This window comes from Alligator sinensis, unplaced genomic scaffold (assembly GCF_000455745.1).
Source record: "Alligator sinensis unplaced genomic scaffold, ASM45574v1 scaffold228_1, whole genome shotgun sequence".
In the NCBI taxonomy this organism is placed as follows: domain Eukaryota; kingdom Metazoa; phylum Chordata; order Crocodylia; family Alligatoridae; genus Alligator; species Alligator sinensis.
This window is the reverse complement of record NW_005842044.1, coordinates 334,048-349,004: the sequence shown is the minus strand read 5'-3', so window position 1 is coordinate 349,004 and position 14,957 is coordinate 334,048. Positions and strand designations below refer to the sequence as shown.

The 14,957-nt window shown below is 40.8% G+C and overlaps 1 protein-coding gene across 2 annotated transcripts in view; it reads right to left on the bottom strand.

Annotated features, from left to right (window-relative positions):
* USP10 (ubiquitin specific peptidase 10) overlaps positions 1–9,085 on the bottom strand; it is a 52,990-nt gene extending 43,905 nt beyond the window's left edge. The window contains exon 1 of one of the 2 annotated variants that reach the window (XM_025203095.1): positions 8,670–9,085. In XM_025203095.1, the coding sequence (XP_025058880.1) occupies positions 8,670–8,786 (117 nt within the window). In that variant the 5' untranslated portion in view covers positions 8,787–9,085. The remainder of the gene's footprint in view (positions 1–8,669) is intronic. The other variant, XM_025203094.1, reaches the window with a different exon arrangement.
* Between the last annotated feature and the right edge of the window lie 5,872 nt (positions 9,086–14,957).

Here is a 14,957-nt window from a genome sequence, read left to right as displayed (position 1 = left end):
AAAGCAAAACAAAACAAAAAACCAACTAGTTTTAAAAGCTGTTATACAAACCACACTCATTCCCACATACATTCTTCTCTCCCTCTGTACCAAAGCTCTACACCAATACATAACAGGTCTGACACTGTTCTCTCAGCAAAAAAATAAATACAAATCTTCCACTGACTCCAATAGAAAACCAATTCTTACAGTGCCATTTTAGTATTAGGAGAGGTCAAAACTAAACAAAAATGGTAGTAATACCACATACAAACCTTCTAATTACTGCTTTCATATCCAAACATTAACATGAAACAGACTTTTCACCATTGCCTGAAATAGGACATGAACAGTTTACCAACCCCTGCCAATCTATGGACTAAACCTACTCAAGGAAAAATAAGCTAAACTAACTAATACACCCGCTTCTATTTGGCTTCCTAGTGGGCAGGTTCTGCTGGTCACTTCAGCATGAAGAAACCTAAGCTTTCAAGTAATACTTTTCTACTACTACAAATGCAAAACAGTTAATGCTTTCTGATACTATACCTGCAACAAATGTCCCATCTTTTGAAGTGAACAATCTGTCCAATTATACGAAAGAGGGTTGAGAAGCAGTTTTATCTCAGGGAAGTGAAAATAGTGGCAACCCCCCTGCCTGCCAGCTATGATACTACAGAAACGTTGGCATCAGAAAGGCTGGTATTACTCAACTTCGTGATCTTGATGTAAAAGATGCCTTAGGATGCCAACACTTTGCACTTTGTTCACATCTGGAAGGGCTGAGCATAACTGTTTTAAACGACAGAGCACTAGGATTCTGGGAAAGCTGAAGGCATTCATCCAGGAAAGAATCTCATTAGTTGTTCTACAAAGGGATTCACCAAAGTCTTAATTTGCAGTAGAGCATGTATAATCTAAATTACCCAAAATAACACTTTCTTCATCCATTTACCTTGCACTCAAGTTAAATACATTTTAGAAATGCAAACAGAGAGTATTAGCTTATAAGAAATGGATCTGAAAAGCAAATGAATATTAAATTTCAATAACTGTGGCTTAAACATGCTCTATGAGATCTTATAGTTTAAAATAAAACCATTGTTAACAACTGATTTGCAATCAGCCAGAGATAAATGACAAGTTTTACACAAGAAAAAAATGCAAAGAAGCTAGAGCTGCATTAAATTAGACTCGATCGGTTTTATCCTATATTTCTGAAATGGATTTAATGGTCTAGTTCATTAACTTATATTACAGAACACTGGAGCCCTCATGCAACGCCGTATGCAAAAACAGATAAAAAAAGATATATATCTTTTACTTCAGACAGCTTACAAACTACATAAGACAATGTTTTGACAGAAACAAATAGTGAATCACAAAGACACAATATTGGTCCTTATGACAGGCAGAGAGATCTCAGCACAGGAGCAGCTTAACTTTATTTATAAGCATGACACCAAGAGTCTTAAGGAAATATCTAAAGAACAATAAAGATAATTATGGGAAGTTGCTCCTAAGTGTAAAGGGAAACATGGAAGGAAGCAAGAAGGTGCTTGCTAGAAAATTTAGCAGCAGATCAAAGAAGGGGACTGATTTCATGATACTAGTAGTAATCAGAGCACCTAAGGGCAAGTCATCCCTGACCAACCAGATTGCCTTCTTTGACAAGAAGATTGGTAGGGTGTGTGAAATTCTGGCAGCTGTTTCGGGCCGTTTCGGCACCCAAAACACCAAATCCGAAATCCAAAACGAACTGGAAGGCTCCAAAATATTTTGGAAATGTTTCAGAGAATTTCGGAGCCGGGCTTGCAGGGAAACAAAAAGTAAGAAAAGGGAAGGGAAAGCAGGGGCGGGGAGGACAGAAGACTGCTCTGATATTAGCATCTAGCTCCCAGTTCAATTCCCAGCTCTCTGATCACTTCCCCAGCTCTTCCCGGGGGCAGGGCAGGGCAGTGCTGGTCCCTGCCGTGTGACCTGGCTCCGCAGGGAGCAGAGATCGGCACTGGGGTGTCCTCGCCGCCACTGCCTGCCCCGTGCAGCCTCATGTCGCTGGGGCAGTGCAGGGTGGGCAGCAGCGGCAAGGAGACCCCTGGCAGGGCCCAGCAGGCTTGCTCGCCGCTCTGCGCTGCTTCCCTACCCCGCAACCCAGTGACAGGGATCAGAGATCCACACAGAGGCCTCCTCGTCTGCATGGAGGACAGCGCCCCTCTCCCTCCTCCAGACGAGCCACCCACAGCTCCATCCTGCTCCCCACTGGGGCCCTGCAAGCCCCGACCCCAAGCCCCGTCCAGCTGGGTAAGGTTGTGCGAAGCTTCCCTCGCAGCCCATTCAAAACAGATTCAGCCGAAACAAAACAGGACGGTGATCCGAAACGCCAAAATGAATCGCTGACCTCCAAAACAGCCGAATCCGAAACCAAACTGAAACACAGCCATTTTGCACAGCCCTAATGATTGGCTCTGTGGATGTAGGGAGACCAGTGCATGTGGTGTACCTTAACTTTAGCAATTGATATGGTCTCCCACAACATTCTCGCAGGCAAGCTAAGGAAGTATGGGCTGGATGAATGGACTATAAGATGGATAGAAAACTGGCTGGATCATCAGGCTCAGAAAGCAATCAATGACTCAATACGTAGTTGGCAGCTGGTATCAAGAAGTGCCCCAGGGGTCAATATTTTCATCAATGACCTGGAAGATGGGAGAGAGTACGCACTCAGCAAGTTTGCAAATGATACCGAGCTGGGGAGAACAGGGGGGGAAGGAGCAGTAGTAGATATGCTGGACGAGAGGGATACGATTCAGAGACCTCAACAAATTGGAGGACAGGACCAAAAGAAATCTCATGAGGTTCAACAAGGACAAGTGCAAAGTCTTGCACTTAGGACAGAACAATCTCATGCACTGGTACAGGCTGGGGACTGACTGGCTGGGCAGCAGCTCTGCACAAAAGGACCTGGGAGTTATAGTAGACAATAAGATGAATATGAACCAGAAAGTGTGCCTTTGATGCCAAGAAGGCTAATGGCATACTAGACTGCATTGGTAGGTGTGTTGCCAGTAGGTCAAGGGAAGTGATTACTCCTCTCTGTTCAGCACTGGTGAGGCCACATCTGGAGTTCTGTGTTCAGTTTTGGGCCCCCTGCTACAGAACGAATGTGCAATCAGAAAGGATATGGACAAATTGGAGAGTCCAGTGGAGGGCAGTGAAAGTGGTTCAGGGGTTGAAGCACATGACTTACGAGAGTGGCTGAGGGAACTGGGCTTATTTAGGCTGGAGAAGACAAAGGGGATTTAATAGTGGCTTTCAACTACCTGAAGGCAATGGGACTGAAAGAGGATGTAACTGGTCTGTTCTCAGTGGTGGAAGATGACAGAACAAGGAGCAATGGTCTCAAGGTGCAGCAAGGAAAATTTACCTTACATATTAAGAAAAAAAACTCTCTCACAAGGAAGGTAGTAAAGCACTGAAATAGGTTACCTGGAGAGGTTGTGGAGTCTCTATCCTTGGAGGTTTTTTAAATCCCAGCTTGGCAAAGACTCAGCTGGGATAATCTTGTTGAGTATGGTCCTGCTTTGAGCAGGGAGGCTGGACTCAATATGACCTCCTGAGGTCCGTTCCAAACCTAATTTTCTGATTCTATGTTTCTAAGTAAATTCAGCTCAATACAAAACTGAAGCAATCATTAGACTTACGGTACCCACAAAACTATATGGAGAGAGGTTCTGGGTACAGTCTTTTGTAGTTAATGTCTTTGTGACCAAACTAGTGATGGAAGTCAGGTGCCACGGCTGGAATGTGCTGCTGATTGCCTGAGCTGCATCAGGCCAGATGCCGTCTTGACGGACTGGATCTGGTCTGCAGGCCATAGGTTGATGACCCCGATATAGCATTTGTCATGAAACTGGCCAACAAAAAAATGTAAAACATTTTTTTTAAATGTTATTTTATACCGTTTTGTCCAATTGGAAGATGGAACAAAGTGGTTTGGCTCTAACTTTGCTTCTATTAAATAAACTCCAACTTTTATGCAAACCCAAATTTTATGTTTAACAGATTTATGTAAATTAGGGTGATCTGGTAACATAAGATCATATTTCAGGCAAACCAATACACTGCCACAATTACAGTTCGCAAGTGGCTTATATCCAGTATACCCCTTAAAGCAATCTACAATCAGAAAGCTTGTAAATACTTTGGCCCTGCTAAACTTTGTTAACAGTTGAATCCAAAATGAGATGAGTCATTAACAAACTGGTTTTGTCATGGATTAGAACAGGGGTGGCTACATGAGGCACAGGCAGCTTGTGTGTCACGTGCAAACAGCAGACCAGGAAAGGGACAGGAAGCACAGAAACAGATAGGACAGGGAACAGAAAGCAAGAGCAGATCAGGCAGGGAGCCAAAAAACAAATAAAAAAGCAGCCAATTGGGTGGAAAGGGGATTAGAGTGGCACTCAGGGGCTAGGGACAGAAGTTACACAAACTGGCTTAAGTGATCAGAAACTGATTTAAGATAAACCTGGCTGAAAGTAGCATTAGACTTAACTGATTTGGGTCAAATCAGTTTATGCAACTCCTGCCCCAGACCCCTTCCTGGTTTAAGTTAAACCAGAGTCCTCCAGCATCCCAGCCCTGGGAGCAGCCTGGAGATGGCAGTGGCAGCAGCAGGGCGGAACCACAGGGAAGCCCCATTATGGGCTCCAGGCAGCCGCAGCCAGGGTTCTGGAAGCAGCAAGTGCATCCACTGCCAGGTCCCGCTTTTGCCTGGTGCCCAGCACTGGCCCCTACCACTGACCAGGGGCAGGGTCATTTCTGTCTCTCTATTCCCCACCCTCCTCCCTCACCTCTCCACCAACAGCCCTGCACCTATTGCATGGCCCCACAGCTTACACCAGCTCCCAGCCCGTGCACCAGAAGCAGCACTGCGCAGGTGCCAGCAACAGCTACAGACGCAAGCAGCAGCTTCCCCTGGGGATTGCGGCATCCTCCCAGGTCTGCAGGTGATGCTGCTGCATCAGCATGTCAGCTGTGGTCCCAGGCAGTTGCCCTGATCCCTGGTGGAAACCTGAAGGCAATGCCCACAGCTGATGCCAGTGTGTACTTGACGCTGCTTTGGGCACGTGGGGCAGGAGCTGCTGTAAGCTGTGGAAGGGGCCAGGATGTGCCCGCCAGCCCAGCACAATGCAGCAGCTGGAACCGCTGGCTCCCTACAGGCTGGATCCTATGACTTTGTGGCCGCTGACCCGCAAGCCAGATAGTCAGTTAGCGGGCTGCATTTTGCCCACCCCTGCGCTAGGAGGAACACGTTTCCTGCTGTTATGTTACAGGGCCTAGTATTAAGCTTCTCCAACACTTCCCAATGCAAAATTTGGGAAGCTCAACAATTAGGGGTGAAATTTTTCATGTTGGGTATCCAGCTTGTACTGAATTTAAGGTAACTTCAGGCTCAAATCAAGCCATTTCTGAGAGCACAGGCGGGGAAAATTTCACTAGATGACAGTTACAAGAATTAAGGCAGACTACCCCGTAACGGCTTCTGATAGGAACGCAGACACCAAGGCCACCTTCCGATTCAACTGTAAAAGAGGACAAAAACTAAACTGCAGTAGAGATAGTAGATTAGTACAACGTGTCTGACAATATTGGGACCAAAGAGGACAAGCTGTTAGAAGGAGAGAAACTGGGATTGCAAGGCGTCTCAGAATGGGTCTGAAAAGGGGAGATTTGGAGAGCAAGCCTAGTAGCATGGATTGACTGACTGAGTAAGGAGCACATAAGGAACCAGGTGCAATGGAACAGGCAGACTGGAGAGAACAGCAAAGGGGGACAAATTCTGGGTGGACAGAGAGCAGAAGAGTCTGCATCAGTTAAAACCCTCTCCCTTTGCCCCTCTGGAATAGAAATCAAGATTCTAAAATTCTGACATTACTTCACCATCAGCTAGCTACCTGTGAAATCCGTTAGCCAAGTAAACATCTTAACTTTTTTTTTTTAAAGGGCTACTCAACAACTTACTTGAGTTATCAATAGCAACCTACCACAACTGTGATTTCATGGATTTTGCCAAATCCAGGCACTGCCCGCAAAATCTGCAAGGGGGGAAAAAAAAAAGCTATGGAAAATAAAATGCTGGCTCAGTAGAGGGAGTCTGCAGTCCTCATGGTGGGTACTGGAAAGAGGGAGGGGGCAGGAAAAACAGGGGGTTGCCTACTTGAATACCAACCAGCAAGATGGCTGCCACTGGGGCAGGAAAGGCAGGGGGGCTGCCTACTCAAAAACCTACCAGCAAGATGGCTGCCACCCCTGTCCCTGATTGGCTGTGAGGGCTGCCTGTCTTATGGCCTCACTCCTTTCCGACAATTGGTGGCAAGGGGTGGGGCTGCATGGCAGACAGGCCTCAGCCAATCAGCGGCAAGGTGTGGGGCCACCAGGACCCACCACACTCCACCCATGAAATGACTGCCAGGCCCTGTGTTCTGCCCATGAAATCAGCAGGCAGTTGCTGCAAATTAGGTAGGTCCCTAGTTATCAATTACTACTGTATCTAAAATAGCAAAGGTCTGTGCTGTGAATCTTAAGTTTCCAACCTTGTGGATGCCAATGTGAATATGCCCAATGAAATTTACCATCTTAAATTTATCTTTAAAAACAAAACAAAATTTAAAAAAATGAAGAAATTACACCAAAAAACATAAGGGACATGGAAGTTGCCATGTCATGTACACTTTAGTTTGGATGTGCTGAAATTAAGGTTACTTGTACAATCTAAATTTGAGCCTCTTCTGCATGCACACTGAGATACATTCTTTAATTAGATGATGAAATGTTTCATTCAAGGCAGAATGGACATGCTTTGGGAATGAATTGCAATTAATTCTAAACCTGGAGAACTAAAATTTGCATTTGCCTGTGCCAATGTTCCCATGGGATGCTCACAAGCCACTGAACCTGAGCTTCTCAAAGAAATAATAAGTATACATTCCTCTTTGTTGTGTTGTCCAGCTAGAATGCAATTTGCAGAAGCACTAAATGTTCAGAACTGTAATGTAAGCAAATAGGAGCTATAGTTTGAAAACACTTGAGTGCTACATAATGCTAATGCTATTGTGTCGACCAATATAAAAAAGCTAGATGTTAGTAATTGCCTTTAGAGCAGAGTTTGAATTACGGGCAATAAATAAAGCATTGGACCACTCATTAAACAATAAAAAATATGAATAAAGCTTAATGGATACCATTGTATCCTGCATGCTGAATAAGCCAGTGGTCCTGTGGAAAAAAAAATGCGCAAGCAATAAAATTATGTATCATGAGGTATATACAAAAAGGGACTATATAAGCTTATTTGTGAAATTTTGATTTCTGCCATTTCTTTCCTTTTGGTACTTAAGTAGCAACTTTAGTGGCATTCTTCTAATGAACGCTTCATAATTCTATATGAGTTCTTAATCCATCACAATACCCGCAGTACCTGAGCACCTTTCAGAATTTTAGTGAAATGCTGTGACTTAACATGTCACACTCTCTTTTGACTTTTCCACAGGACACCTGCATGTGCAGTTGGTGCTTTATTTAAATACACACGCTGATACTAGTCTGTGGATACAGATGCGATGCTTGCTCTGTCACTAATCCTAAGTGTGTGATGTAATATCTACATTAGAAAACTTTAATAGTACAGCGCTTGATTAATCAAGTTAAAAGTGGCTTACAATGACCTAGTATCTTCTCTTGTCTATGCAGTATCATTATCTAGTACTAAGGCTTTGCCTAATTTTAAAAATTTCAAATAATGAGACTGACTCACTCCCCTTAGGGGAAAATTTCAACAGCCTAATAGATTTGGGATTCATTCTCCCTGTAACATGTAAATTCCTATATATTAAATATGCATTGCATGAGAACAGTTTGAAAATCATTAAAACAAAACATAAGGATACTAAAACTTACTCAGAGTTTTTACACTGAAAAACCTAGAAATCTGTTTAAACATAAATGCATATGAGTATGGAGACGGTTATTACTTTTTACAACCTATCTTTTTTTACACTGAGAGCTCTAAATTCAAATTTCTTATCATCTTACGATATACAAAAACTGTATACTTGTTTTACTACCTATTATACTGTCCTTTACTGTTCTTAAATTGCTTTTCTCCTGTGGTCCTTTATGTTCCTTTTGCACATATCAACAAGCAGAATATGGGAAATACTGAACTCCTCAACTTTATTAAGATAATAAGCTAACATATCTTCCCTTCTTCCAAATTGTGAAATGAAAGGAACTTAGTAAAACGTTAAAACTGTAAAATACTCTTTTAAACCCACAGAACGAGATTTCTATAGATTCTGCCCTGTCAATTATAAAGCCAGGATATTCCTCACTTTGAAATTGTACACCTTTAATCAGCACATTAAAAAGAAAGCTTCTAAGTAGACAGCGTTGTCATCTTTGGTTTCACATCCACTTTGGAAGTGGGTGTCTTACTAAGCCATACAGACATCAAATAGCACCAGAGTCATTCCTATCTTATTTACTTACACATCAATCAGTTCAAAATGTGGAAGGATACTAATAACAAGACTTCAGTGAACAAGAATATCATTTTCCCTGACTTTACGCATACTCAGTGTTATAACTTTTGATTATTCCAAAAGCATATGAATATGTTAGAACCTTACATTTGAAATGATTATGGAAGAGTTATCCTCTGGCCTTTGGCTGTAGTCACTTGGGGTTGGATGAACTAACAACTTAAGCACAATGATTATCATGCAAGAAGTCATTCTGAAGCACATTCAAGTAACACACAAAGCATGATATGATGTATTACTCGAAAACTTGGGGTTTAGCCAAGCACCAAACTGGTGCTGAATGCCATGTAGCAAGCTGATCACACTGACATCTTCTTAATCCATTCAAAAATGCATACGCTGTTGTCCATAGAGCACCCGTTAGTGGTCCCCGGAACACAGGGGATGCGTGTTGCTGGCTCTTGCATATTTCAACTGCTAAATTTCCTAAACACATAGCTAAAATAGCAGCAACCATCATTTGTTAATGGCTTCTACATAAGAAGCCGAGAGACTAGATGTGATATCTCTTCCCTGTCTCTACCCCCCCCCTCCACAAACTTGTGCATAAAATGGCTGAGAAAAAAATCTTGTGTTTGCAGGCAATATTAATTAAAGACCTTTTTGGAGATTTCTTTGTTGAGCAGCTACTCAAACTGATATTTTGTTGAGACTGAGAATAAAAGACATATATGACTAAGCAAATTTCATAATTTCATCTTTTCTGCCTTGCAACTCGTGCTCCCAGTTTTATTACATAGCTACTGCTTTGTTGTTTGTAATCTACAGATAATGTAATCAATAAAGCTAATTCTCCCCTACTAAAACTCAAATTTATGTTTAGAGATCTAAATTTTAATCATTCTCCCAAAACACTTTGTAATTACTTTTGATTTTCAACATACCACATCTTAGGCTTTATACCAAGAACTGTAGAACGTGTGCTAGGAATTCAAAGAGCTGGGTTTTATATTTTTATGAAGGCAAGGGGAAAAACAGAGAGAGGATTTTCACCCTGCAGTGGCATTATTTCTGATTTTAGTTACCAGTGCCTCAGTTGAAGAAGCATGGTTTAATGGGGGTCTTGAAGAAGCGGCTCGATGCCTACCTGGCTGGGGTCATTTGAGCCCAGTTTTCCTCCTGCCCAGGCAGGGGGTCGGACTTGAAGATCTACAAGGTCCCTTCTGACCCTACTTCTATGATTCTATTAATTGTTAGAGCACTAGCCTGAGATTCAAGACACCAGATTCCTATTTCCAACTCCAGCCACCTGTTATGTCAGGCATGTCTGTACCTCTGTGCCCCCCCAACCTCACCCATTCCTCCGTCTCATGCTTTTAGGATGAAGCATGTCTTTTACTATGTGCCCTCAAAGTACCCATTGGTAATGGAATACAAACATAATTAGGCAGCTGAATCAAATTCAGTCTCTAACCTCAGAGCAACCATTCCCTTTTTACTTTCTTTTAACTCTACCTCACATCCAGCCTGGAATAAGACAGTATTCATGGTACCCCTACACACCATGATGCAACTCACTGATACCTTCCTTCCCTTCTCTTCTAGTTCTGCACCCATTACCTCTGAGCTTGCAGGGGAAGCTGCTTCTGAATTTGTAACTCTTCCACCACTACAGCAGACCAGATCAGCCAAATAAACTTCTGAAGGCACACCAGAAGTCAAGTCTGTAGCACAGGATCTTGTGCCCTGGTCTAAAGAAGCATGGTTTCTTGCATACATGAAGCCTCAAAGTCTGCATTAGTGTTTTTCTACACCACTAAAAAAAGGTCTACGCACATGGTAACAGAGTTGACTACCCTTGAAAAGAGTCATTACTTTCAAGGCAGCAGAAGTACTATGAAGGGTAAGCACATCACTGATACCAGCAAAGGAGTTAAATTACTGTTTCACCACAAATACATTCTCTCTGAGAGAAAAATGTGCAGCAACTTTACTTTTAATAAGGTTGATAAAATCATTACCCATCTGTAGCTTTCACAGGGAAAAAAAATAAGAGGAAATGCCCTGACTTTCTAAAATTACTGCAGTAAGTTGTAAATGATGTATGAAAAGAAAAATCCTATCCACTGCACTGAAAGAATACAGACAACTCTGCACCCCTACTGTGGTGCTGTCGTTTTAGCTAGGATTTTATGCCCTGTTCTGAGGGAGGAAGGAGATGGGAGGCATCTACTACATAAAATCACTGGAGGAAAATCTACTTTTTTAAAGACTGCTTTTAAAGGTTTTGCTCACATTACATTTAGGGTATGCCTGTACAGCAGAATTTTTGGTACAGAGAGCTTTGCCTCTTCTCCCTTTCAACAGCTTCCAAATCCTCCTTCATTAAGAAGACTTAAGCATTAAATAAAAATGTTTCTCCTTCCCCCTCATTAACCAAAGTGATATTTCCTTAACTACAGCTCATACCAAACAGTAATCAGTTCAACCTATTCAAACATGACAAATTAGTGACAGCATACAGAAGTGCACAAGGCAGAAAATATATTTCCAGCCACACAGATTGGTAACCCATGTAAAGTCCTCGACTGCAAAGCCAAAGCCATGCCAATCCCCAGCTGCTTTTCAAAGACAGCTACAGAATACTAACTTTTAATGATTTCCAAATAGTTATAACAGCACAGAAAGAGTGCTTCCATCACCACTCCTTCCTTAGGATATCAACTCTCTGAGGATGCGTTTTGCTAAACATGAAGCCCATGTAAATTTAAATTTAGAAACTATAACTTGCATCACACCCACAAAATACTAATGATCATTTACTTTAATTTCAGTATGCTACAAGAAAAAGCACCCATTACGTATCATGTGGGTTTCTGAGAAGAAATTGTAAGTATGAGTGCAACTAGTTTTTAATAAATTCTTTGGATCTGTCTGCAGCACCACTCAGACTTAACCATCAACAAAAAACAAGGAAAAAAAAGACTAGCCTTGCAACATTGCCCAAAGATTAAATACAAGTTATTTCAGACCAAGGGGGAGGGGAAATGTAAATACTATATTGATATTAGGAATACATGCAAATAAACTAGATCCTCTCAATATTCTGTGTACAAGTCAGAAAACTAGCATGCTTCCTTATCACTTAGATTATCACTTAAAAACACAGAAAAATAGGGCTGGATGGGGTCCTGAGGTTATCTAGTCCAACCCTCCCACTCAGTGTAGGATCATCCCCATTTAAATTATTCCATATCACAAAAAACTGTTTGAACCAATGTGAACAGACAAGCTTAAAGAGTTAAACTTTGAACACATTAATATTAACTTTCAGATAGGATTATATTTTAAATTATTTAGAAGAATTATCCATTACACCGTAGGACAAATCTGGTAAAATAAAAGATCCCAACACCACCCATTCCCCATTACTGGTAATACCATCCGAAATCAGCAGTCTTTATAGTCCTGTTTCGTAAAAGAACTACCTTGTAGTTACACAACAGAATATTGGCTTGTAATCCCAATTTTAAATGTATCAAAATATCCCATGAGGCTTTTCTGCTATGAAGCATCTTTGTTCCATACAATGTTCCTAAATCCTGAGTTGTATGTTAAATGATCACAAAGAAAGCATTTCCACCAAAAGAAAAACTGCAGTTCTAGCATGTGTAATTCTTTGGAGATGAACATCTACACTGCTGAAATGGCATTAAAGTGACAAATGACTATAATCCACTGGACCAAGGCCAGCAAGTTCTATTACAACAGATTTGTCTGTTTTGTACGACACAGCATGTTGCACATGTATCACACCAAAAAGAAAATGAACAGCTTTAGTTCATCTATATGAGAAATCAATTTTTCCCCTTCAGCTTTAGAACTAGTAAAATAACTGAATGGAAGCAGCAGCGTGCTTAGACAACAGACATTCTCTAATTAGACAGTGTGGAAACTGGATTCATTAAAGACATGCATTATCAACAATAAAAAGGCCTTTTAAAAAGTGCCGTGATCTAGAATTGACAAAGACCCCACAGCAAACTGGTTGAGAAGTTTTCCTTTTAGTCATGTCATGGTCAGTATGACACAAAATTTATCTACTACCAGACTGAATTGTTTCTGCTTATTTTGTTCTCTGAACATTCTCCTTTTATATCTCTTTCCCCATTTAATTTGTTTTCACAAGTTTCACATACAAAGTTTAGTAATACAGTTCTACCTAAAAGCCAGGAACTGTTCACAGGACTCATGACTACCATTGCAGCCATTTTCCTGTAAAGAAATTTCTACACATACATTGAAATTTCATTTGTATTTTAAATGGAGATTTTTTGGGAAGTTTCCCTACTGAAATATAATTTCAAGCATTTATCATATTAAAAAATGGCTCAGTCTCTTCTACAACTGGTTTACTTCGAGATCTACCTTGAAAAAAAAGCAGCCAACCCAAAACCAAAAATCACTGTATAGATTTGAAATAGGTTCAGAACACACCCATAACAACGTGACAACTATACTTAAGTGTTTAACTAAGATGATTACGAAATAGCTTCTTAGAACAATAATTTTAAAAAGCACAAGCAGCCAGTGCAATTGAACTGTGCTGGGATATTCTCAAATGCATTTTGTACGGATCATCAAAACTAATTTTAAACTGAGCTTTTCAACGAGTCAGACACTCTCCTTTCAACAGACATAAAAGCACTACATGTGTAATGAAAACCTGTGTTTAGTCTCCCCCATCCTGCTAAAAGTCTCTTGGTATGAGAACACTGTTTGTGCAAAATTTGACTGTGTGTTTCAGATTTCTCACAACAGTCTTCTTGAGCTGCAAATTATGATCTTTCCTTTGTGACCAACTATTTTTAGCAATTAAACTCAAAAATACCTATCTTGGGGGAAGACAAATACTCTTAGCTGCTTGCCTGTCTCCATGATGCCATGTGCAATATTACAAGGCTAATAAAACAATGCGATTTAGAGTTCCAATCTTGGAACATTTTGTTCATATTAAACTTTTTTCCTCGGTCTTTACCCTAATACATTTTGATGACGTTAAAAATCAGTAACACAGCTACATCAAAAACTTCACCTTCATTCATATAAGAAACTTTTCTTCTTCACCTCAGCCTTCCATAAACTGCTCTCTTGAGGATGCCCTCAGAAGTCATTTCCCTGCCAAGTTTTACTCAACTCCCTACTTTAAGCATTTAAAGCAATATCTTTCTATAGAACAAAATACAGATGAGCAAAATCCACTGATAAAAATAAATTTACCAAGATTATTGGCAAAACTGTTCTATCAACTCATTTGTTAAAGATATGCACAAACGGGCTTAAATCCAGAGTTTGATATACTGATTTTTACCTTAAGGGCAATCTCACTGACAACAGGAATACTCAAGGGTATGTAAAGTTAAACTCAATTCTTTTGGATCAGGGCCTTAATGATTTTCATTACAAAAAAAGCAAGTACTGGAAAAAGCAAAGCTGAAGGCATGTTACACTTAAACTAGTTTATTTTTAAGCATTGTGCAGTTCTACTAATTGATCAGCCCTGTTTCTCAAAAAGAAACATCAGGACATGGACCAAGATCTGCCATGGGCACATCATGAAAACCTGCCTTTCAGTTTTCACATGACACCTGAATAAAAATACCTGTATACAATGCCTGTTATACTCAACTCTGGGGACTGAGAGCAGGGTGGATGGAGAAGAAAACAAAAATGCTTGCAAGCTGAACCTTGAGATTTCTGTTTTCAAACGCTGCAAGTTGTAGTCTGCCTGCTAGTTACCATGTACTGGTCAAGCTCTTGCAAAGTTATGGAGCATAAAACTATATAAGCACCATGCTATGTACTAATACATTAAGTACAAATGAACAAGGTGCAGAAACTTTAAGTACAATGACAAGGCAAAGAAACCAAGCACTAAGCGTCCAAAAAAAAAAAAAAAAAAAAAAGCTTACAAAATCAGGCCCGACAAAAATGCAACTAGAGTAGTTTCATCAAGTATAAACTGTGCTTCAAAAATGCTATAATTAATAGGAAGTTTTCTTAGAGGTGTATATTTTAGTCAATAACTTTCAGAAAGAAACCAGAACAAAACGCAGTACATGACCATCTTAGTTTAACACCTTTTTTTTTTTTTTTGGATGAAATGTCATTTTTTCCCCAACCCCATGAAACAACAGGTAGCAGGCTGCCGTGCAAGGGACAACGCAATCCAAGTTCAGGAAAACTTTGGCGTGCCCCCCCCCTTCAAGATGTATGCTTACAAAAAGATGCTTCCTCAGCCTGACAAAGGGCATTTGAGCCCGAAAACTTGCTAAGAATTTTTCCAACTATTTGAGTTGGCTTAGGAGATCCGATTTACCCGAACAACCTCGTCTGCCTACAAAAAGAAGCGCCTGTCAGTGCGGGCAGGCACTG